At 51.4% G+C, this 22,608-nt stretch overlaps 10 protein-coding genes and 1 non-coding gene across 11 annotated transcripts; 6 read left to right on the top strand and 5 right to left on the bottom strand.

Annotated features, from left to right (window-relative positions):
* Positions 1-1,957: 1,957 nt before the first annotated feature.
* On the bottom strand, positions 1,958-2,039 carry AKAW2_t10009S. The gene has a single exon. It is a non-coding gene; the product is annotated as a tRNA-Ser (tRNA).
* An 889-nt stretch (positions 2,040-2,928) lies between these two features.
* On the bottom strand, positions 2,929-4,495 carry AKAW2_10332S (senescence-associated domain-containing protein; the record flags this gene model as incomplete). The annotated part of the gene is made up of 2 exons (XM_041686024.1): positions 2,929-3,806; positions 3,862-4,495. The coding sequence occupies 2 exons, from the start codon at positions 4,493-4,495 to the stop codon at positions 2,929-2,931; spliced, it is 1,512 nt and encodes a 503-aa protein (XP_041537053.1).
* A 647-nt stretch (positions 4,496-5,142) lies between these two features.
* On the top strand, positions 5,143-5,964 carry AKAW2_10333A (Ser/Thr protein phosphatase superfamily; the record flags this gene model as incomplete). The annotated part of the gene is made up of 1 exon (XM_041686013.1): positions 5,143-5,964. The coding sequence occupies one exon, from the start codon at positions 5,143-5,145 to the stop codon at positions 5,962-5,964; it is 822 nt and encodes a 273-aa protein (XP_041537052.1).
* Positions 5,965-6,377: 413 nt separating this feature from the next.
* On the top strand, positions 6,378-7,902 carry AKAW2_10331A (acyl-CoA dehydrogenase; the record flags this gene model as incomplete). The annotated part of the gene is made up of 3 exons (XM_041686002.1): positions 6,378-6,475; positions 6,571-7,422; positions 7,536-7,902. 3 exons carry the CDS (start codon positions 6,378-6,380, stop codon positions 7,900-7,902), a joined length of 1,317 nt encoding a protein of 438 aa, XP_041537051.1.
* A 1,121-nt stretch (positions 7,903-9,023) lies between these two features.
* AKAW2_10330A (uncharacterized protein) lies at positions 9,024-9,377 on the top strand (the record flags this gene model as incomplete). The annotated part of the gene is made up of 1 exon (XM_041685991.1): positions 9,024-9,377. One exon carries the CDS (start codon positions 9,024-9,026, stop codon positions 9,375-9,377), a length of 354 nt encoding a protein of 117 aa, XP_041537050.1.
* Positions 9,378-10,416: 1,039 nt separating this feature from the next.
* AKAW2_10329S (bZIP transcription factor) lies at positions 10,417-11,361 on the bottom strand (the record flags this gene model as incomplete). Its single annotated transcript, XM_041685979.1, has 2 exons — positions 10,417-10,976; positions 11,058-11,361. 2 exons carry the CDS (start codon positions 11,359-11,361, stop codon positions 10,417-10,419), a joined length of 864 nt encoding a protein of 287 aa, XP_041537049.1.
* A 2,093-nt stretch (positions 11,362-13,454) lies between these two features.
* AKAW2_10328S (uncharacterized protein) lies at positions 13,455-13,855 on the bottom strand (the record flags this gene model as incomplete). Its single annotated transcript, XM_041685968.1, has 2 exons — positions 13,455-13,558; positions 13,618-13,855. The coding sequence occupies 2 exons, from the start codon at positions 13,853-13,855 to the stop codon at positions 13,455-13,457; spliced, it is 342 nt and encodes a 113-aa protein (XP_041537048.1).
* Positions 13,856-14,485: 630 nt separating this feature from the next.
* Positions 14,486-14,883, top strand: AKAW2_10327A (uncharacterized protein; the record flags this gene model as incomplete). Its single annotated transcript, XM_041685957.1, has 2 exons — positions 14,486-14,784; positions 14,853-14,883. 2 exons carry the CDS (start codon positions 14,486-14,488, stop codon positions 14,881-14,883), a joined length of 330 nt encoding a protein of 109 aa, XP_041537047.1.
* A 515-nt stretch (positions 14,884-15,398) lies between these two features.
* On the top strand, positions 15,399-17,002 carry gwt1 (putative GPI anchor biosynthesis protein Gwt1; the record flags this gene model as incomplete). The annotated part of the gene is made up of 2 exons (XM_041685946.1): positions 15,399-15,494; positions 15,608-17,002. The coding sequence occupies 2 exons, from the start codon at positions 15,399-15,401 to the stop codon at positions 17,000-17,002; spliced, it is 1,491 nt and encodes a 496-aa protein (XP_041537046.1).
* A 293-nt stretch (positions 17,003-17,295) lies between these two features.
* AKAW2_10325A (amidase) lies at positions 17,296-19,276 on the top strand (the record flags this gene model as incomplete). Its single annotated transcript, XM_041685935.1, has 3 exons — positions 17,296-17,420; positions 17,486-18,057; positions 18,129-19,276. 3 exons carry the CDS (start codon positions 17,296-17,298, stop codon positions 19,274-19,276), a joined length of 1,845 nt encoding a protein of 614 aa, XP_041537045.1.
* Positions 19,277-19,732: 456 nt separating this feature from the next.
* Positions 19,733-21,553, bottom strand: pdeA (3',5'-cyclic-nucleotide phosphodiesterase PDE1; the record flags this gene model as incomplete). Its single annotated transcript, XM_041685924.1, has 2 exons — positions 19,733-21,217; positions 21,455-21,553. 2 exons carry the CDS (start codon positions 21,551-21,553, stop codon positions 19,733-19,735), a joined length of 1,584 nt encoding a protein of 527 aa, XP_041537044.1.
* Positions 21,554-22,608: the final 1,055 nt, after the last annotated feature.

Genomic DNA, 22,608 nt, shown 5'->3' with positions numbered 1-22,608 from the left:
CATAATTCCTGATGTCTTTCTTATCGACTGTCCTTCTCCCTTCTATCTACATGTTCGATAAATCTTCCATTCCTGAACCCCATCCTCCGCAACTCTACTTACTCCGCCCTCCAGTCTTGATAGCTACTGATACGACATGTCCAACCACACTAACCGGATTCTTCCGGAATGGGGTAGTTATTCCCATGAGTGCAGCATTGGACTAACTAGCGCCAGCTTGCACGCCATTGGACCAACCACCCCATGCTAATGCTGTATCTTACTCCTACGTCTCCCGACATGAAACCGACCTTGATCAGCTAGCTACCTTAGCCTGCCAGCTAGGATGCACCTCATCCAGCTATGTAATTTAAAAGCTGACAGTCTAGTCTATCGGCTTACGCGAGAGGGGTGTGAGAGAGGGGGGCCGTCAAGCCAATCCCTCCAAAATAGAAACTCTCGACAGGGATGTTCCCAGGGAAGCAACAAAACAAACCAAGACAAAACAGAAAAAGGCCCATGCTCAATCAAGGAGACTCTTATTGATTACTTTTGGCGGCCTGGGCAACTACCTTTGCAGTGTAACCCTCCGAGTGTACTGTAAGTAGTAAACCGGATCTACTCCGCATGACGACCGACGACCAGTTCGTTACCCCAGCATCGCGCCGATGATAATAGTGAGTTTCGGAGATTTCCCCCAATTACGTATGCGCTGTGAGCCTGCGACAACTGCTGATACCTACTGTACAGTACAGTAAACTCTAGCTAAGTAACTAACTAATTAACTAACCGATCTAATTATAATCTCAATTGCATCCCTTCATCGATCCCCTTGTTTGTCTGCTGCTGCTGCTGGTTGTCGGGGAGATCTCCTTACCCTGCCAGCCTTATCGATGACTTCTTCTGCAACATAATCAATGCTTGTCTGAGAAACCAATTTCAATTTGCGCCATGTTTACTCTCCCAAATCGGGGTCTGATGGGCAACTAGCTGTACATGGATGTCTGAATTACTCACTGAACACATAGCACCACAGTCATGATCTTTCCCTTTCTTGGGCTAGTCGCGTGGAACAGGTTCTGCATGCCTATATTACTTGTTGTCTCTGCATCGAGCTATGGGGTACTACTATGACAGGGTCTGAGATATAACCAAAATTTCCTTTGCTTGATCTCCCCGGGAACGAGGCGGTCCTTCTCGGGGATGTACATATCGCGTGATCATCTAGTAGGTCGATAATAAATTGCATTATGGGAGCCTTGCTAGGATACCAATGGCTTTTCACTCATCTCTGGGGATAAGGAATGACTCGCGCGCATGACCATATAGACTATCTACTGTCTAGATAGCTAGACAAAGCTGTCCTACTCAATGAATCCATTCATGCAGTCTAGCATCAGATATTCCCCTTTATACATGGCATTATGCACAACTGCAGCTGTAGATTGCTCATAGCCCACAAGTAGCATCTAGTGTTCGCATTGCTATCCCCCCCTCTCCCTAAGCTACATACATACACGCATACACGGTGTACAACATTACATTACCCTGCACATAAAATTCCACATGCTTCCAATCAATAAATTTTACTGCGTGTCATACACCTTCTTCCCTCTTCGTCCGTATAGAGAACCAGATACCCACCTAACCCAGAGAAATAATTCTAATCTAGACATAGACAGTATCTACATCGTTTGTAACATGATCCCAATGACTCGACATTGACACATACCTACCAAACATACATGGCACACATCCCATTCCCCAATAGACATCAAGGCTGTAAAGAATAAATATACTCTTTATACCAATAATCATGACCCCCATATGATATTTCTGGATATCACCCGCCAACCGACCCCACCCACGACCCACAACAACCACACAATGGTTACTTCCAGTTCCCACAAAAGAAGTTCTCCCCGGGGAGTTAAGTAGGGAAAAAAAAAGAAAGATACAGGGAAAAAAAAAAAGATATCGACAACAGTCGGATTTGAACCGACGCCTCCGAAGAGAATAGATTTCTAGTCTATCGCCTTAGACCGCTCGGCCATATTGTCTTATTGATGTTTATAGATGGAAAATTTGGCTATATAAGGGGAAAGCTAAACTGAGGAGGTATTTTTATGGTGTGGTTTAAGTTAATTCGTGAGGGACGTGCTGGGATGATGCTTTGTAGTAGCTTGGATTGGACCTACATCATTGTCACAGTGCTCAAGGTAATGGATGGGTAGTAGTAGGTTTGCTGGTGGTCATACTGGGTGATTTGGTGAGATGATAATGCGAGCTGCATGCTAATATATATTTACTGCGGCAGATAATGGTAAGTAGTGAGGTCTGATGATTCGCCCATCATGAGAGTGGTACCTAAGTAGGCAACGATAGAACTACTACTGATTTATGAAGACCTAGTGTATGGTCAGCATTGGACCTGGTGATAGGCACCAATTCGAGAACGAGAAGCAAGATGTAGGTATCAGCCAGCTTGGAATGCATTGAATTATGGGATATCGACTCGGATACATACTTACGATAAACCTACGCCTAGTGGTATCTGAACCGTTGCAACTGTTCCTGGATATGGATCATTTGTACTTAGTAGTTATACTACGTAGTAGACAGAAAGTCAACACTGGTGATGGGTATCGAGAATTAATATTCACAACTAGCCCGGAGATAGAGTTGGTCTTAGGAATAGTGCTAGCTCTAGACGTAGTATATGACAAGAACAAATGTCACTGCTGTTTCCGTCTCATTGATGTGCCACCGTATACCAGGCTGCATCATATCTCCATATAAACAAGGACGTGTCATAGATCATCCGAAAGAGTGCAGAAACAGACGACACGCGGGAAATCACCAGCCCAGGGCATCAAGGTCATAAATCATACATTAAACAGAGTGTAGCAAACCGAGCCAGAATCAAAGAACACACCGAGAGCATCCACATCAACGCTTGCCCCCCGACATGGACATACCGCTCAACGAAGTAGTGCCTGGTGCACCGTATGCGGGTGGAGGGGTCGAGCTGGGAGACTGACGTCTTACAACCGGCTCACGGCCATATGCCTGACTTGGGCCAGCTACTCCAGCGGGGACATCACCGCCGTCGCCCGTGCCAACGAGGACCTGCTGCCCGTTGCGCATACGGCCGACGACCATGCCCCTCGCAACAGACTTCAGCACAGCTTTGCGGCTGACACCTGCGGCGTCGATATATACCAGACCGACATTCTTGACTCCGCCAGTGAGGTCGGAGGCCACCGAGCCAGCCTGCTCGCCATAGCGATGTCCAATCATGGTGCTAGCTGCATTGGATCCGGTAATCAATACGTTACGAGCACCCTGCTCGATGCCATCCGTCAAAGTCGAGAACGCAATCATCGATTTGTTCAGGATGCCGGGCTTGTAGTCGCCCCCGGACCCATTGACACCCCTCTGCGTACCGTTGTCCCTGCGGCGGGCCAGGGAGGCACCGATATTCTGAGCGTATTTACCCACCTGACCAACCGTCTTTGCAGACAGTTCGGCAGCACCCTGCGAGAATGTACCGACCTTTCGGATCCGAGAATGTGTGGTGTCAGAGAATGTCATCGGTTTAGGGTTGGGCTTGGTCTTTTTGGTGAAAGCTTCTGCGCCGCTCGTGATAGCGTTGGCAAGGTAGGAAGATCCAGTGACAATCAAGCGAGAGGCGGTCGCAGAGGTCTGAACGATCGTTGAGTCTTTGTAAACGGGATGACGAGCCATCCGCAGGTATTCCTCGGAGACATTGCTGACGTTGACTTGGTTACCCTCGGCTTCAGTGGGAAGTTCAATCTCCACGGGTCCTATCAAGCCAAGACTGTTAGCACATTCATGCGTTAGGAGGGATAGAAGACGTACTCTTCGAGCCAGGTTTGACACCAGGCTTCTCAACCACATCGTACCCTTCCATTTCACCAACGACGCTTCCATCTTCCTCATCCACAAGAACGATCCGGCCATGGGTATCATCCTGGGCAAATCCTGACGGGGCAACATATCCTTCGCCTGGCGCGTAAGTTGCGGGGTTATACGGAGCATGATTGCTCGGTGGGGGAGCGCGTTCGAGGAACGCCGTGCATTGAGCCAAGATAGTTTCAAAGGTATCTATATCATCCTGTGTGACCTTACCCGGACCCGAACCAATACCCGGAAATTGGATGCGAATGAATGCGCCATCATCAGGGCCCACATCCCAGCGAGGGATCAAGTAGCTGTCTGGAGACTGGTGAAAGATCTGGGTGGTAGCAGGAAGCGCTAGGTCCAGTTCCGGTGGCAGATGCAGATGAAGGTAAAAGTCTTCCTCTGCAGACGCATCAGGGGGAGGCGTTGAGGGGGAATTGCCGGGTGAGGACGTTCTGGTGGGGACCATCAGAAGAGAGAGGGTCTGAGGCCCAGAGGGGGTCAACTCTGTCTCTTCGCCATTCTGAATGTGAAAAGCACGGATGTTGCCGATGCTGTAGAGTAGCCTTGGATCGTGAACGGTAGAAGTCATGGCTGAATTGCTTTGAAAAGAGACAGTAGACACGTTTCGAAAACCGAAGACCCTGTGGTTACCAAGTGGAGGACTTTGCGGGGGGAGCTGATAACACGGCACAGCCGCTTGGCGGGGAAGATTGCAAGATGAGAGACGGTGTACTGTTCACGGCAACCAAGTAAATTATGATAGGGAGTAAAGGGGAGAAGAAAGAGAAGAGATGCGACAGCAGAACCGGGAGACAGGCAATAAATACTTGCGTGAACCCCGGGCAGGCCGATGAGCATCGAAATTAAGCATGAATGAATGGATGGCGGCCAAGAGGGGAATGACATAATCGCCCCCGTCCGCTCTTGGCACTGCTGCGCCACACCTTATCACATCACACCGCACCGCCACATATACTCACGGCGGCGCGTGAGTGGTCCGTCTGCTCACAAGAATAGAACAGCTTCGCGGCCGGCGGCAAGATTCACCCCCCAATCCCTTCCCGGAAAGGCCCTGGTTGAGTGGAGGTGGCTCTCTTCCCCTCTTTGACAAGCCAGTCAGTGCACACCCTGAACTTTCCACTGGCTGCAGGGTTCTTTGTTGGAGCCAAGGGCGCTTAAAGTGCTGAACAATCGGGATCGAGGGATAGACCAGGGAGGTCAAGCCCCTCACTAAAAATGGCACGGTTCCAGATCGTCTCCGACCTGCATCTAGAAAACCCCAAGGCATACGACTTGTTTGAGATTGCGCCAAAAGCACCGTATCTAGCGCTCCTGGGGGATATCGGCAATGTTAGGGACGATGGCTTCCTCCTGTTCATAGAAGATCAGCTCCGCAAGTTTGAGATCGTCTTTCTCGTGATGGGAAACCACGAGCCCTTCCACTCTAGTTGGTTGGATGTGAGGGAGAAGCTGAAGCGGTTCTCTGACGATATAACACGCAAAGGAGCCCAGATGCAAAATACCAAGTCCGGATCTCACAATCTAGGGAAGTTTGTCCTTCTCGACCAAACCCGATATGATCTGGCACCAGATCTCACGGTTCTGGGGTGCACGTTTCACTCCAAGGTCAGCGATCTGCAAGAGGAACGGGTTAGCTTCGCCTTGAATGACTTTTACTACATCAAGAACTGGTCGGTCGAGGATCACTGCGCTGCTCACGAAGCTGACCGAGCTTGGCTCAACGATCAGGTCACTGAAATCGCAAGATCCAACCCCCATCATAGAATTGTGATCTTTACCCATCACAGTCCAACTGTTGCACCTCTGGCGGTGGATCCCGCGCACGCGAAGAGTCCTATATCATCGGCGTTCGCGACGGATCTCGCCGGAGAGGCGTGCTGGGAGAAACCCCAGGTGCGACTGTGGGGATTTGGCCATACGCATTACAACTGTGACTTTACAGATAGTCGAACGGGGAAGCGTATTGTGGCGAATCAGCGAGGCTATTACTTTTCCCAAGCGAAGGTGTTTGAGCCAGAAAAGGTGATAAGCATATGATAATTGATAGAGCGGGAATGGCATGTGAACGAGGGGTTGGGAGTTTATGTCTCGGGCTATAGATAGGCGCACTGGAACCTATTTTGACAGAAACAAGTTTGGTAGTGACATTCAGAGAATGATATCTAATTAATCTGGGATGGCTGCCAGTTGACAGGACTCGTAGATATGCCCCAGCAGGTGGTTAAATGCGGAGAGATGGAGCTGGAGCTGGAAGAGCTGGAGTAACGGGGAGACGGCTGATCGACGGCCCTCGGCCGCGTTTAACCGAGGCCCGTCTGCGCTCTTCCTCACTCGTGATCTCTCCCCGTCACCACCTGCTTTCCATCTCTTCCCTTCCTCTTCTCCTTGTGTCTTGCCGTGGCCCCGATTTACACACTATAACCAGTTAATCCAGTCAGTTCCATTTCGATATGGCGTCTATTACCCGTGCGTTGCGGCCTTTGTCGCGCACTGCTACCTCCGCCCGCCTTATCGCAAGACCACCGTTGTCGGCCAGGCTAGCTGTGAGGTGAGTTTTGGCCGTCACCAGCCTTTAACAGGACAAGAGCCATAGCAATACACCCACGATGATGGCCGTTACTTATTGCTAACACCCTCCTCCAGCAGCACCCATGCGTTTTCCACCACCTCCCGCCGGCGGGATATCGACCTGTCCGGACTGACGCCCACCCCGATCACCTTCCTCTCCGAAACAGAGTCCTTAATGTCTGAATCCGTCAATAAGTTTGCTCAGGAGCAAATATCGCCCAAAGTCAGAGACATGGATGAAGCGGAGACCATGGACCCTGCCGTGGTCGAGCAACTCTTCGAACAAGGACTGATGGGCATTGAAATTCCGGAGGAATACGGTGGTGCGGGGATGAACTTCACGGCGGCGATTGTAGCGATTGAGGAGCTTGCTCGCGTCGATCCTAGTGTCAGTGTTCTTGTAGACGTTCACAACACCCTAGTCAACACCGCTATCATGAAGTACGGTGACGCGCAGGCAAGACGCACATGGCTGCCCAAGCTGGCTACTGGCACCGTCGGCTCTTTCTGTCTGTCGGAGCCGGCCTCCGGATCGGACGCGTTCGCCTTGCAGACTAAGGCCGAGAAGACGGCCGATGGGTACAAGATCAACGGATCGAAGATGTGGATTACCAACGCCATGGAATCCGGCGTGTTCCTTGTCTTTGCCAATCTTGACCCTAGCAAGGGTTACAAGGGTATCACCGCCTTCATCGTGGAGAAGGACACCCCGGGATTCTCCATTGCGAAGAAGGAAAAGAAGCTGGGCATCCGGGCCAGCAGCACCTGCGTGCTCAACTTCGACGACGTCCTGATCCCCAAGAGCAACCTGCTTGGTGAAGAAGGCCAGGGATACAAGTACGCCATTAGCATTCTGAACGAGGGACGAATTGGTATCGCCGCCCAGATGACCGGGTTGGCCCTCGGCGCCTGGGAGAATGCCGCACAGTAAGCATCCCCCAACACCACCTCTCCATATCTCCGCGGGACTCCCGTATCTCCGAGGGGACCTAAAGCAGTCATCCCATTGCCGATATTCCCATTGCTAACACGTGTCGCAGATACATCTGGAACGATCGACGCCAATTCGGCCAACTGATCGGCGAGTTCCAGGGTATGCAGCACCAGGTGGCACAAGCGTACACTGAGATCGCAGCCGCCCGTGCGCTGGTCTACAACGCGGCACGCAAGAAGGAAGCGGGACAAGACTTTGTGCAAGATGCCGCAATGGCGAAGTTGTATGCTTCGCAAGTTGCTGGCCGCGTGGCTGGCTCCGCAGTGGAGTGGATGGGAGGCATGGGCTTCGTGCGTGAAGGTATCGCGGAGAAGATGTTCAGGGATAGCAAGATCGGCGCCATCTATGAGGGAACCAGCAACATTCAACTGCAGACGATTGCCAAGTTGCTACAGAAGCAGTATACTCGCTAAGTGAAACGATACCTTTTTTTCTTTCTTCTTTTTTCCCCCACTTGATCCATGTTATCATCCGTCATTTGATTTATGGTTCCGTTTCATAGATTGAGATCCGATCCATCCTAGATACATACACATGACACACTATACTATACTACATTTATCCTCTTCTTATGTCACTTTATGTATTCTTATGACTTAAATTCCTCACATCCGAAGAAGGGTATGACAATCAACGAACCTCGTGTCGATCTAGCCGAGAAACTCAAATTCCAAACCATGGGACTGGAACCGATTACATTCTCTACCATACATCCACATATCCATCCTCCAATATTTTCTCATCCTTATTCCCGCATATCCGAATATGCATCTCAGATGTTAGATGGGGATCCACAACTTACAAAGCACATACATACGATATAGTTACATACATACATACATACATACGTAGTTACCCAAAAGAAAACATCCCCTCTTACCGCTACTGCTAAGATGAACCGGAAACTACATCCTTCCGTTCATAATTGGCCACGTCGGCAAAAGAAGATGATGGAAAACCTCAGGCAATCAATAGGTACTACGTATTTAGGTAGGTATCGTCGATCAACGTCTTAGTGGGACACCCTACTTACTGTAGTAAAAGTACGTAGTACATCCTACCGGCCGAGTAACTTAACCCTGTGTTGTCCAACTACAAATCTACTTTAGCTAGTTAAAATCACGGACTGATAAAACAATCTCAACCGTACAGCACTAAATCATACTCTACAGTATGGACTCCATACGGTGAGTGCACTTCAAACGAACTCATAAAATTAAACGCCGAATTCCCCGCGCCTCTTCCCCGACATCCAAACTAAAAACAACTAACCAGAATAGACTTAACCATTTACATACTATACTTAGACTAGATAGATAGATAGATAGATGGATAAATGAATATAAGGGCTGCTGCTGCAGCCTAGGCAGGCTGAAAGCTAGTAGTAGGCTCCATCCGACCCAAAGTTGACTTAGTTAGGATCAACTGCCGTAACTTAGAGTAAGAAATATGATTAGTAACTTATAGTAACTAGTAACTAGTTAGTAAACGTATCCGACCGATCCGACCGAAAGTATAACAATCATACCGAAATATGCCTGCATTAACTTCTTTTGATATATCATATTTTTTTTTTCTACTCAGCCAAGCAAGCCAAGGCCAAGAGCCAAGGCAAGAAATTGAATCAGGATCATCAGAGAGTTTTAATGGAGGCTCGGTTGGAGAGGACAAGACAGAAATGGAAAGCTGGGTACTGGGTACTGGGTATACAGCTTCCGATCGGAAGCTTACACAAGAAAGGGAAAGGAAAGAAGGAACTGGAAGAAGAATAGTGGAAACAACAGACAGAGAGAGGGTTTTCGGGAGTTATTCTGGATCCGATCTCCCCGGTTTGATCCTCTTTTTTTCTTCTTCTGTGTTGTTCTTTTCTGTGCTAGTTTTGGATTAAACGCTTACTCTGCCGAGCTCGAATCATCTTTGAAAGGGAGGTGGATAGTCGTAGCTGGGGTTGATTTCTTTTGTCTACTTCGAGTAAAGTATGGATGGGCCTTGTAGAAAGAAAGGAAATCCGGTAGACGAGCCGGTGGGCGGCGGGCCGACTGGGGAAAAAATGAATGGAAGATTTGCTAATCGGATGGATAGTGTGGTACGCAGATGGTTCTGGAAAAAGTAAAAACTTACAAAATACATTCCATAATGAGGGAAAAAAGGGGGGTAGTATACACTGGGTCATTCTGGGGCTCTGATGATGATGTTTACGATGATGAAAATGATCATATTGTGGTTTTCTGGTTGAATCTGAAACCGACCATGTGGATTCGTAGCATCTCGGTTATCGACTTTCTTTCTCTTCCTTCTTTCTTTTCTCTCTCAATCTAGATACTATTGACTAATCAGACCATTGAATCATGTAATCTGATTCCTTTGCAACCCCCCTCCTCTATCCAAGCGAATCATGAGGAAAACGTGGAGTTGCCGTTCCATCATCTCCCGGCGGCAAATTTCGTCGTGTTCACGGCCCGAAAATCACGGATTTGTTTCTGCTGGGGCGGGTCGTCGGGAGAGCTGGAGCTGGGACTGAACGGGTCAGATCTGCCCTGTTCCACGATACGGTGTGGTGACCGCCAATGCCACCGAAATAACCGGACCCCTGGGGATTTTTTTTCTTTGGTGAATGCCAGGCGAGAGGCAAGCCAATTTTCGGATCCAATGAAGCGCCTTTTATCACGAGTTCATGCAGACAATTTGGTGATAGCCCTGTGTAATATGACCAGCCCGAAAGTGTGTGTTGTTTTGCGTAGTTGTACGCAGCAGTGTTTCGCGTCCCAGATACCAGGGCCTCCCCGTGCGTTGAGTCGGAGAGTATTGATCGTAACCATCATCTGATAGCTTGGCTTGCTGAGCCTCCAGGCAACAACCGCGATTGCCTTGGCCTCTTGCAAGAACCTCTTTCCTTTCGTGAGAGACCCACTTGCTTGTCCATCGTCTCACGACTGATGCGGGTTCCAGGCATAGCCGTAGTCATTCCGGGTCTGAGGTGGAAGCGTATGTTGGTGATATGGCTGCGGCGCATGCACGAGAGAATATCCTGCCGGTCTTTCTGTGGGTATTGTCGGTACTGACATCGGCCGCTGTCCAGGCACGTAATGAACTGGCTGGGAAGGATGGGGTGCTAGGTCATCTACCGGTCCACGAGTGGCGTTCCCGGTGTGATATGCCTGTGCATACGATTGAAATGTCGGGTCTGGCTGGGCACCGACAGGCGCGCTGTAGCTGACCTGCGGTGGCGCGACAGACATTGCGCTCGCCGGCTGAAGTTGATTTTCGAACAGGTACGGTTCAGCCCGGTTCCCATAATTCGCCTCGCTCGATTCGCATGTTGAGGGTGACCGGTTTGTGCCATAGGGTGGCCATTCCGACCCTACCGAGACACGACTGGACGTGGAGATGACCGAGGGGGCCCTAGAAGCTGGATTCATCCCCAGAGGCTCTGCAAACTGCGTGGCCGGGAGCATAGACCCGGGAGCAGCATTGCTATAAGTTCCTTCTGTTGATGCGCAATAAATGTCTGTCAGCCATTTCAAGTTCTTTCTGTAGCTGAAACAAACGAACGAAACCGGCCACCTACCCATACCCGGATATCCTTGCCTACCAGCCAGGGCGAGCTGATGCTTCAAAGCTCGAATCTCATGTTCCAACGCCACATTCCGTCGGACGACGTCGTCAAATTGTTCCCCCTTGGCTTTCAACTCTGCCACTTGGTGCTCCAGCCGTTCAATGTGCTCCTTGGTCCGCTGACGAATGGTTCTTTGGGCTTCCCGATCGTTGGCGCGCTTCCTCTCCAGCTGTTCGGCAGAGAGCGACGTCACTTTACGCGCCCCAGCACGGGACTCGCGCTTTTTGGCCGTGGGGGGTTCTGGAGTAGGGCTCATCCTGCACTTCAAATCGTGTTCAGGTGGGTGTTGGTGTGAGAAGAAGAGCAGAAGAGGGTTTATTGCAGGTGATAGGTGTGATTCGTATAGGCAACGTGATGCATCCCAGACAGGTGTGTGGACCGCTAGAGGTACTTGAGCCCGCCTCTCAAGATGCGACTATAGCGGTTCCAAGTGCGTGGGTCGCGCTAAACTAGGTATATATATACCCAAGGGGACGGACAGAGGCCGTCTGATAGGAACAAGGTGGGCGGGTAGATACGTAGGTAAACAGTAGTTACTTAGTAGGGGTCGGTGGTGGAATAATCTTTGTTGAGCGTTTGAACGAAAAAGAATCAGGGAACTGCCCGTTTTGGGCATGGCTGCTAGGACCCATTCCAGCTCAGACAGGCTCTGACTGGTGCAGGCAATAATTAGGCACGTATGGGCTGGGAGGATCTAGTCCTGGCTTGGTCTCCAGATCGTCCCTGTCTCTGCCTCAGACAGCTTGGAGTCTCCAGCTCCCCAACTTCCTTAGTTATCAGCAGTAAAACCAGTAAAGTAAGTAATACACCGTACACTTTCGTTACCAACCGTTGGCTTGGGGCCCGAAGACGCGCCAATGAGCAGATCCCTCAAGCAGTCCAATCCCATGAAGGAAGGGGGAGGGGGAGGGGGGGAGAAAACACACGGCTTTGGTGCAGTGCTTTTCTTCAGGTAGCTCTTACGATGGGTCAGCGGCGCAGCGCTATGAGCACCTTCCGACCCTCCCGACCTACAAGCACGCTCTAATTCGCAACTTGGGGGGGTCCCCTCAACACCCTAGACGGGTTGGCCTGGTTGCGTGGCGGCAGCGTACACCAGTCAAGTACCGACGCCGTTATGCCGGTTACCCCGAAAGAGCAGAGACAAATTGGCACGTTGTTGCTGTCCCTCTCCTGTCCTAGAGCATGTCCAGCACGGAGTCTGCATGGAGTATCATCCCTTGTACGGCATTTAGTAGTAGTATTGGCCATCCGGTGGATCTTAGTCCTTCCGGGCCACATGGCAGACCCGATTCAGTAGCGGGTTCATTATTTCATTAAGCGAACGAACAGAAAAAAAAAAAGGACAAACAAAAAAGCAAAACCCAAAAAGAAAATGTGGAAATGGAAATGGGGAGGGAAAAAAAAGTACAAAATTAAACGAAGTTGAAAACCATGGGCGACCGACGCCGCCCTGGGGCACATACAGAAGCTTCATGGCGTTCGTTCAACCTCAGGAGAAAGTAATCCTTGGCACCATGCCGGGGCTTAAGCCCAAAACAGAGATCAAGTTGAGGGTAAACCGACTGACCGACAGTCAGAAACTGGCAGTTGGAGGGCCGCTGCAGTGCAGGCGGGACGGGGGAATACCGAGAGCGACCAACTTTGACCATAAGGGTTAGAACGTTCAGAGACCAAGCGGAGCTGACCATAGGTGTGGGTTTTGGCTGTTCAGACTACCGACAAAGTACGACGGTGGCTGACCACCATTCTCCCAGCGATCTGCGGGTTTTGCATTGGTATGCACGATCCCCAGCGGTTCCAGGATCCCGAATCTGAGATTTCAGGATCTGCCAGGCTATCAGATGTGGACAGGACAGTCACTCCTGACCCCATGAGTGTCTCTGTTGGAAGGGCTCACCCATGGTTGAGCAAATGACGTCTTGCCGCCTGTTCGTACCAGCGATTGCAGACACCTCCTCGATTTACCCGAATAGGTTTGTGAAATGGATGTTCCTATCGGACTCCTTAAGGGCGGAGCCTTGGGAAGGGAGTAAATACTAGGCAATCAGCCCCTTTGGGTTCAGACGGAACCATGGTAGCACTGGGGTTGTGCTCGCCACGAGGAGGAGTAGTTCGGGTCCACACTCAGGTCCTCCATCAAAACCAACTACGATTTGCTGCGCCAAGCGGAAGGTTGGTCCAGAAAAGCCCTTCTGAGTAATCAGAACCAATCGACTGCCGGATGGGATTCGTGTCGGGAGACGCCCGGCGAAAGAAGCCCCGTAGAACATCGAAACCGACGGCTCCCAAATACCCTCTTTAGAATAACTCACCACGGGAGGGATGGAGTAGGCAATGTTTCCGAGTCTAAACGGCAAAATCCGACGGGAGGGAAGGGAAAGGGAGCACCATCATGAGAAGGCCTTGAGAGAAATGGCTGGCTGAACGTGGATGCATGACGCACATTGTGCCTGCCTTCTCAGGTTAGTCCGTTTTATTTCTAAAGGTTCAAATGGAGTCTGGATCCCACTTCTTTTTTTCCCCCTCCCTCGCTTTTGCTGCTCTTCCCTTATTTGCTTTTTCTGTTGCTCAGCCTCATTCCCTTGAAACTTGGCTTTGCAGGGATGAGAGGACTCAGGTTCATATATAATTGACAGCAATAAAATGTCCCAGCAAGAATCCGCCCAAGGCACAAGACAGGATAGAATAGACCATGTTCTGGAGCTGGTTCGTAGTGTCAATGTACCCCGGACACGGAAGACTAACATACCGGTCGTCGGCCGAATGGCCCTAAAAAGATAATCTCCTAAGGTAAAGCCGTGCTAAAGCCGGTCGGTGGGCCTGATAGCTGCATATCATTGTCCCAAGCTGCATCCGCACGGGAGACGGCCGTGTACTTTACTGAAAGTCGCTGGTGATCATTCATTTCCCTCCGACTGATTGGTCTGTGGTGGGTGCATTCCATGGTTTTCTATTAATTGTCCGTTCGTCGTTCATGTCAACGCAAGCACCATAAATTCAGTATAATGTAGTAAGCGGCACAGCATATCTTGTGAGCTAAACCTTGGCTGACCCAACCGGTCCTTAGCTCGAAACAACGACGCATATAGCCTAAAGCAGTTTCCTGCGTGATTGTCCTACCAGGGGGACACGGAGAACCTCCGTCCCCCCCGGGGCTCACCTTCTCATCTCTGCTCCAGTAGGAGTATAGTATAAGCATCTAGTGGCATGGTAGTTATTAGTTAGTGCCCCCCATCATGCTTAGCAAGCTCCGTGGGTGAAACCTGGTACGCCCCCTTGCTAGCATCTGGTTGGCCCCCCAGAGAATGTAGATCGGAAATATTGTGGAGGCTCCAGCAATGGCAGCCTGGCAGGTGGTAGGGGGTAATCAATTGCCAATGAAAACCTCGCACGCCACAGTCATGATCGGTCTGTCGCACATAAGCGCGATAATTCGATACAGTTCTTGGCTGATCTTGGATTTTTCTGCCCTTTGTTTTCGTCTTCTTGCATCCCCAGCATGGGATCCATCACAACAGACCCTGCGATTGCAGATTAAGCAGCAGATTGCTTCTTTTCTTTTCCTGTCTCCGTATTTCAGACTCTTTCTGAGCACTCAGCCATATGAGCTCATTCTGTATGGCACTCTAAGCAACGTAATTGGGATGAACAATGAGATGGAGAACAGTGATATATGGTTAGTCGCCACTTTGTCTGAAGCAGAGACACGGTGATTGATTGACAAGTCGGAAATATAATTCCCAGGCAGGAAAGATGGCAGAGGATGATTTGCTGAGAGAAAGGGAAAGAAGTCCATGGAAAAGGTGAGACGTCGACGAGGCAGACAAGACACAAGCACGACAAGCAAGAGGGAAAATGAGGATCGGTTTTTGGATGGGTTGAATCAGAAAGGCGGGGAGTTGTATGGATGTGTATGGATCTGTAACCGGATTACCATACTCGGTATTCCTCTTTCCAGGCACACAAGCCTCCCCCGTACAGCCTAACCCCAATGAGGGAAGTTGCTGGCCTGAGGTCCTCCAGACTAAAAGCGGCCAGATTGTTTTGTTCGCGCGTCATCGCAACTCTCACATTACTTGCTTGCATTCTGCCTTGACTTGACTGACTTGTTGACTTGCTGCTCCCTACCTTGCGCCGGCCACGTCTCACTATCGGTGGGTAGGGCTTCTGATGCAAGATTAACTCCAATCTATCTGCGGCTTTGCACACATTTGATTGTTTGCCTTTTCCTTCTACCCCTCTATCGGTGTTTTGGCCTTTTTGGACTTCTGGTCCGAACAAGTAACAGCTATGGACCCCAGCTACAAGGCTCGCAAAGAGGCCTTCGTGTCTGATCTTGCTGGTGGTAGCATTCTTGAGATCAATGCTGTCACATTAGTCGCACCTGTACGTTTCTCTTCCCCTTGACAGTTGTTCGATCCCACCAGTCCAGAAGCAATGGCCTGGGATACGTCACACACCCAGGCAGTGGTAGCTGACTCTCTACGGGATTGGTCTAGGCCGCTGCTCTCTTATGGTCAGCGCTACAATCACGCCTTTCCTTCTTCACTCCTTACAGCTCAGCAGCACTGGTGACCGACTTTCTGCTCAATGTACTGGCCATTCTGTTTGCCACGACTGTCTACTCCTCTGCGCCATGGACGCTGAACGTCCTGCTGATCGCCCCCGCCCTCCTGCTGTTTCTCAACTCGAGACCTCCCCGCAGCCAGCAAAAGGCTAAACCTCCACCGAAACCGACCCAAAGCGATAGGAATGCAGCGGACATGCCCGAATCCTTACCAATTCACCCATTTCTGACAACATATCGTGCAGCCATGATGATCATTACCTGTGTAGCCATCTTGGCGGTGGACTTCCAGGCGTTCCCACGGCGGTTTGCAAAGGTGGAAAATTGGGGCACGTCACTCATGGATCTGGGTGTGGGATCTTTCGTGTTCTCCGGCGGGGTAGTATCTGCTCGCTCTGTGCTTAAGGGCCGAAGCAATGGTGCTCGGAAGACTCCGGTAGGCCAGCGGCTGATAGCTTCCACGCGGCACTCGGTCCCTCTACTTATCTTGGGTTTGGTCAGGCTGTACAGCGTGAAGGGGTTGGACTATGCGGAGCATGTGACGGAATATGGCGTGCATTGGAACTTCTTTTTCACCCTGGGTCTTTTGCCACCCTTCGTGGAGCTCTTTGACAGCCTGGCTGCCATTGTTCCCTCCTATGAAGCTCTTTCGCTGGCAGTTGCTGTGTTGTATCAAGTCGCCCTGGAGTCGACTGAATTAAAGAGCTATATCCTTGTTTCCCCTCGCGGACCAAGTTTGCTCTCCAAAAACCGGGAAGGCGTGTTTTCGTTCCTGGGATACTTTGCGATTTTCCTGGCTGGCCGTGCCACTGGCATTCGGATCATTCCTCGCGGCACCACTGCCCAACGGTCCCCCCAGCAGGCGAGAAGAGGTGTGCTGGTGACTCTGGGTGTCCAAGCGCTCGCCTGGTCTGCGATCTTCATTCTGAATTCTACCTATGCACTAGGCCATGGCGCCAACATTCCGGTCTCGCGCCGACTTGCTAACATGCCGTATGTTGTTTGGGTATCTGCCTTCAACAATGCTCAACTGTTTCTTTTTTGTCTTCTGGAGACAGTTTTCTTCCCATCTGTGCATCGGACATCCGGGAAGGACGGTGAGGCCGATCGGGTGGCTTTTGCGACAAGCCGGATTTTGAAGGCATTCAATCGCGGCGGACTGGCTATCTTCCTGGTTGCCAACTTGCTCACCGGGGCTGTCAATCTGAGCGTCCCGACACTGGATGTCAGTACGGCCCAGGCGATGGCAATCCTCATCGCATACGCCGCGGCGCTCACAGGCGTAGCACTAGGATTGGATCGGGCCAACATCAAGTTGGCAATTTGAAATGCAAGATGGGCGAAGGCATCACACCTCTCTCCAGAAGGAGGGGGAAAATAATCAGATTATAATGAAGAACAATATGTATATAGACCGTGGCCACCAACTACTTCTGGTCGAGATGCGGACCGAAATCCGGGGTCCAGTAGATAAGCAGCTGTTTGGGTTCGGAAGCTGAGCTTAGCTTAGTGACGGCTGGCCGGTTGGCTTGGCGATCAAGCTGGAGGAAAAAGAAAGGAAGTTCTCCCCGTAAGTTCTTTCTTTTTCCTCCACTCTCACCGACACTTCCTGATCACATCATGGGTGAGAAAGCTCCGTTCATCCACTATCCAGAGGCCCGGCCGGGCCCCACCGTGCCGTACAAGAATGAGGAGCAGGTGATCCCCGTCATCCGCGGCCTTCCCTTGGCCGTCGGCGCCAGTCTGTATGTCTTGCTTTCTCATCATCTTCCCTCTCAGCCACAACTGCTTAATCATCTCCCCTCTCTAGTATCCAGAACATTGGCTTCATCCAGAGCTATCTCTGGGGGACCACTGGCTTCGATGTCATCCGCAACCTCCCCCTCGACCAATACTCCGCCCGATATGATCCGACCGTGATTCCCGTCGCTAACCCCAATGCTCCCGCTGCCGACCTGCCAGTTCCCACGCAAAAGCGACAAAGCAATGCAGGCTACTACACTTCTGCCGACTATATCGCTCGCTACACTTCGGGCGAACTGACTCCCCTTGCCGTCGTCGAGACCCTACTCCCCCTGATCCGCCGCGATGCCAAACCACCCGGCAAGCACTCGATCGCCTTTCTAGACTCGCAAGTCGACAAGATTCGCGCCGCAGCAGAAGCTTCTACACAGCGATACAAAGATGGCAAGCCACTGGGCCCAATGGATGGCATCCCCGTCGCAATCAAGGACGAAGTGCACATGGAAGGATACCGACGAACCCTTGGCAGCAAGCTCGACTTCACCGGCGAGTTCACGGGCACCTCCTGGTGTGTGAAGCAATGGGAGGACGCCGGTGCCATCGTCATTGGCAAGACCACCATGCATGAGCTGGGTCTTGGTGAGTAGTGCAACTCCCATAATACCTCACCTGAGCTTCCTAAACAACTAACAACCATCTCCACACCCCAGACACCACAAACAACAACCCCAACTTCGGCACCCCCAGAAACCCCCATAACCCCGACTACTACTGCGGCGGCTCCTCCGGTGGCTCCGGCTACGCCGTCAGCGCAGGCCTAGTCCCTATCGCCCTAGGCGCCGACAGCGGAGGCTCAATCCGCATCCCGGCCTCCTTCTGCGGCATCTGGGGACTGAAGACCACCCACGGCCGCGTGAGCGGCTCTCCAACCATCTCACTGGCGTCCACCACAGGCGTCTACGGGCCCCTAGCCTCCAACATTGACGACCTAGCCCTCGCCTACCGACTCATGGCCACGCCAGCCCCGGAATCCTCAGACCCCGTATCAGCATCATTCCCCTCACCACTCCACACCCTCCCCTCCACCCCAAACAACAACAACACCTCAAAAACTATCGGCATCGTCCGCCCCTGGATCGACCGCGCCTCCCCAGAAGTCCTCGCCATCTTCAACGCGACCCTCGACCACTACCGCAAGCTTAAGAACTACACGATAATCGACATCACAATCCCGTACCTCCCCGAAGGCCAAAAAGCGCACGCTCTGACCATCCTCTCGGAAGTAACCTCATCCCTCACCCCATCCCAGATCTCGCACCTCACGCCCGCCAACAAAGTAATGGCTTCAATGGGCATGTGGCAAATCAAAGGCCAAGATTTCCTCGCGGCGCAACGTCTCCGTAACTGCCTCATGACGCATCTGGCTCACTTGTTCCAGAAACACCCTTGCTTGATGATCGTCACGCCGACGACACCAATCCCGGGGTGGAAGATTGCGGGCGGCGAAGCGGATCTGAAGCGTGGAGTATCGGATGGGAATTCTACGGTCAGGAATATGGAGTATGTCTGGTTGGCGAATTTCTCGGGCTGTCCGGCGATTAGTTGTCCAGCTGGGTATGATGTGGTGGATGGTGGAAGGAGGGTGCCGGTGGGCGTTATGGCTATGGGAGAGTGGGGGAGTGAGGAGGAGTTGATTGAGTTTGCGAGGGATGGGGAGGGTGTTTTGGGTGGGGTTGCTGCTGCTGATGGTGGTGAGGGTGAGGGTGAGGAGGAGAGCTCGGGGTTGACGGTTCCGAGGGGGGAGGGGGCCGCTTGGGAGGATGTTATTGCTAAGGCTAGAGAGGAGATGAGCTCTTAGGATATGAGTTGGTGGTTGTTTCCAGGATTGTTTACTGGTACTTTTTTACGGTGTTTATGGCTGTCTTGTGGTCACTCTAAATAGCCATGCCATAGTGACCAGGGGTTTTTAACTCTGATTCTAATGACACTATGTTCGATTACACCGGTGGTATCTGCTAAATCACATGATGCAATAGCAAAAGGGTAGACGAGAGATAATCTGCTCACAAAAGCCGCGCCAAAAGATAGAACAAATAGGAATGGAAAGGTAAGAGGAAGATGCACTAAGGATCATCTTTGCAGACATGGGCCCCCGATAAGAACTGGATTCATATGACGTGGTCCAAAGTCATGTATAGATATAGCCCGTTGATATGTTCCCCTCTATGCATGGCTCGGTGTCACAAGAAGCAAGGAGCACCGGACATGTTCGGTGCAAGATAGACAAGCCATGCTGGACTTGCGGTAACCGACATCAGATCAAAACGCTCTCGCCACGTGTGGGGACTCGAAATTCGCATCCTAGTCCGGCAGCTTGTCCCTGGGCTTTGAGTTCTTGCAGGATCCGCTCCTGAGGAGGTGGGCCATCATTCATATCGTCCTTAATATGTATGATATAGACCAGTAGTCCGGACAGAGGTGGTTCTGGCCACTGGAGCACCGTGAGAGGGTCTGAACTTTCTGCCAGCGACACATCCATACCAACTTCACTCGGAGCGTGGGAAACGGCTGGGCTTCCTTCCATGTTTTCGTCAATGTCTTCTACAGCAACTCTGGCACGCGTATGGCGACGTGACGTCCTGGCCGATCCCCGACGAGAGCCTCCTCCACTTTTCTCGCCAGCGAGAGCAGCCTTCTTTGACTTGGGACTGAGAGCTGGATCGCCGGCTGCCTCGGGGGCACTTGCACGTTTGCGTTTTCTTATCGAAAACGAATCCGGGTATTTCAATTCTGTAACCTTCTGTGCCAATACAATCAATTCATCGATCAAGTGACGTGGGCACAAATGGCCGTATAAGGAGGCGTCGTCAACATCATCGTTATAGGAGCATTCAATGAAGATCGCTCGCAGTTGAGAGGCAACGATCTTCGGGGCTGCTGCTTCCCACACGCGTCTGTTGCGCGGATTCATTGAGATCGAGTCAGGTTCAACGTCGCCGAAGATGATCACTTCTCGCTTTGTCGTAGGCTCACGGATGAAGAAAGCTGACGACTCCACGGTGGCCCAGCCATCCTTGCCGGGTACGCGATAGCCTGGCGAACGTGCTCCGGAAAAGTAGCCGGTCTCTGGCTCGTCGAATGACATCGAATAGGCCCTTGGGTTCAATCTCATTGGGTCAACACCAAAAGGGGCGCTGCTCATCCGGCGTTGAATGTCATTGTCGACGCTTGATCTCTGCCTGCAACACCCGTGACTGATAGCCAGGCATTTTGCCAACAAGCCCTCGCAGACTCGCGTATAGCCTTTTTCATCACCACGCCCCATCATGGGGTTTCCGCCCTCCATAAGTCGCTGGTAGGTAACAAGGCCAGCACCGCCATCCTCATCAGAGAGGTTTGGCCAAATTACATCGTTAAACACGTGAGTCTTAATGGCAGCAACCACCGAAGGCAGAGCGGCCAGCGTTTTCGCGCCACTTCCAGCCTCCAGAACTGGAGTGTTGATGGCAAACGCTGACAGGTGGTCTAGATGAGGATGTGTGATGCAGACAGCGCCGATAATATGCCGGAAAACATGGGCTGCATTTGCTGGTACATTGTTATGTGGCAGTTCGAGCCCAGCAAATGGCCCCTGATCCGACGACTTTTGGTTATTATCACATGGTTCCAAAGTGTCGATAATGCCACATAGAAGGGTGCCCGCATCAACAGCTACGATCGAGTTTGCGGACCATTTGGTGGATGTGGATCGGACTAGAAGTCCAGTGACTCTATCCTCACGGGGACCTCCTGTCGGACCCTTTCAAGGGAAGCGTTAGTGGTCGACCTTGAATGCGAAACCCGCCAGCGATGAAATGAGTTGAGGTGTAGTGAGAATTCGAGAACATGGCGCGGGGAGAAGTGTGAGACATGGCGCATCGATGCTAGTGATCGGACTCGCCAGTAGGCAGACTTTCAGGGTTCGCAATCGTGTGTGTAAAGAACAACGTCATGGCCACCCGGGACTGACAAACACAGCATGTGAGACAAAACTTACCAGCACGATTATCTGCAGACTTGGAGGACCGGGTCCATCTCCTTGGCCAGCTGCTTCTGGAGGGTTTGCGCCTACAAAAGGCAATTCAGACTCTTGCATTTTGAGTGTGAAGATGGCACAAGGCAGAAGTCGCTAGGGCATCAATTGAACCAGCAATCGATGGGATGTGTTGGACTCCCAGTAAAATAGCCCTTCCGGACGAACTCTAGCCCTTTTTCAGAGAACCACTTGGGGTAGCGGCCGGACCTTGTGTGGATACCTCCAAGGATCTGGACCAGGCGATCCTTACGCTTTTTAATCGGAATGAAGCTATAAAGCAGTTCCCACAAACTGGAAACTATCGCCGTTGTTGCACTGCGTATCTCGTCGGAGAATAAGCAAGGGCCAAAATGCATATACTCCACCTAGGGCGGCTGAGCGCAGATATTAAATGCACACCACCCTCGCTTTATTGTGCAGATGTGGCTGTGGGCGGCTGTAACTTCCTCGATTTAGTGTACGTCAAGTCGAGAGGTGTGGTGAGGATGAAGAGAAGAAACTTTCCCCGTTCTTCTTGGAGAGCTGCGTGATGCTTTTCAACCTAGATAGCGGTCAGGCTGGCAGCTAGGCCTATGCGACAAAAGGTTGCCAAACCCCCAGCGCGTCCACTGTTGGGGGCGGCACTTCCCCGTGAATCTGGGGCAAAGCTGCGTCGCACCAGGCCAGTTAGCGCACCAGTTGTTGGCGGTCACTCGCTCGCCACTGGGCACCTGCAGCACGCTAACGGCCGGGGCTGAACAGATGATTCAGTGGCTGGAGGGGAAGTCGGAAATCACCGTTGGCGGCAAAAGCAAAATTGAGCGAGCTTAGGAGCCAATGAGTGATAAGAGGTATTGTTTAAAGTGAGAGAAGTAACTCAATATATTGGCGACTGTTGTTGCTTCAAGTCTGCTGAGTGATTCAACTTGGAGAAGATAAGGTTAATGGGAGGCAATGTCCGACCGAGAAAAGCAGCAGGGAAGGTGAGCCATTGCAGTACGAGGACCAGCCAAGGGACAAGGGAGGAACAGAAACTCTATCATGTGCGTTGAGAGATGATAACCAGCAAAGTCGGTCGAATCAGTCTATGGAAGATCAAGGACGAAGAAAATCGTGCGATGCAGTGCCGGTGGACG

The sequence above is a fragment of the Aspergillus luchuensis genome, chromosome 1 (genome assembly GCF_016861625.1).
Source record: "Aspergillus luchuensis IFO 4308 DNA, chromosome 1, nearly complete sequence".
Taxonomy (NCBI): domain Eukaryota; kingdom Fungi; phylum Ascomycota; class Eurotiomycetes; order Eurotiales; family Aspergillaceae; genus Aspergillus; species Aspergillus luchuensis.
The sequence above is the reverse complement of the archived record's forward strand: the minus strand, read 5'-3'. Positions and strand labels throughout refer to the sequence as shown.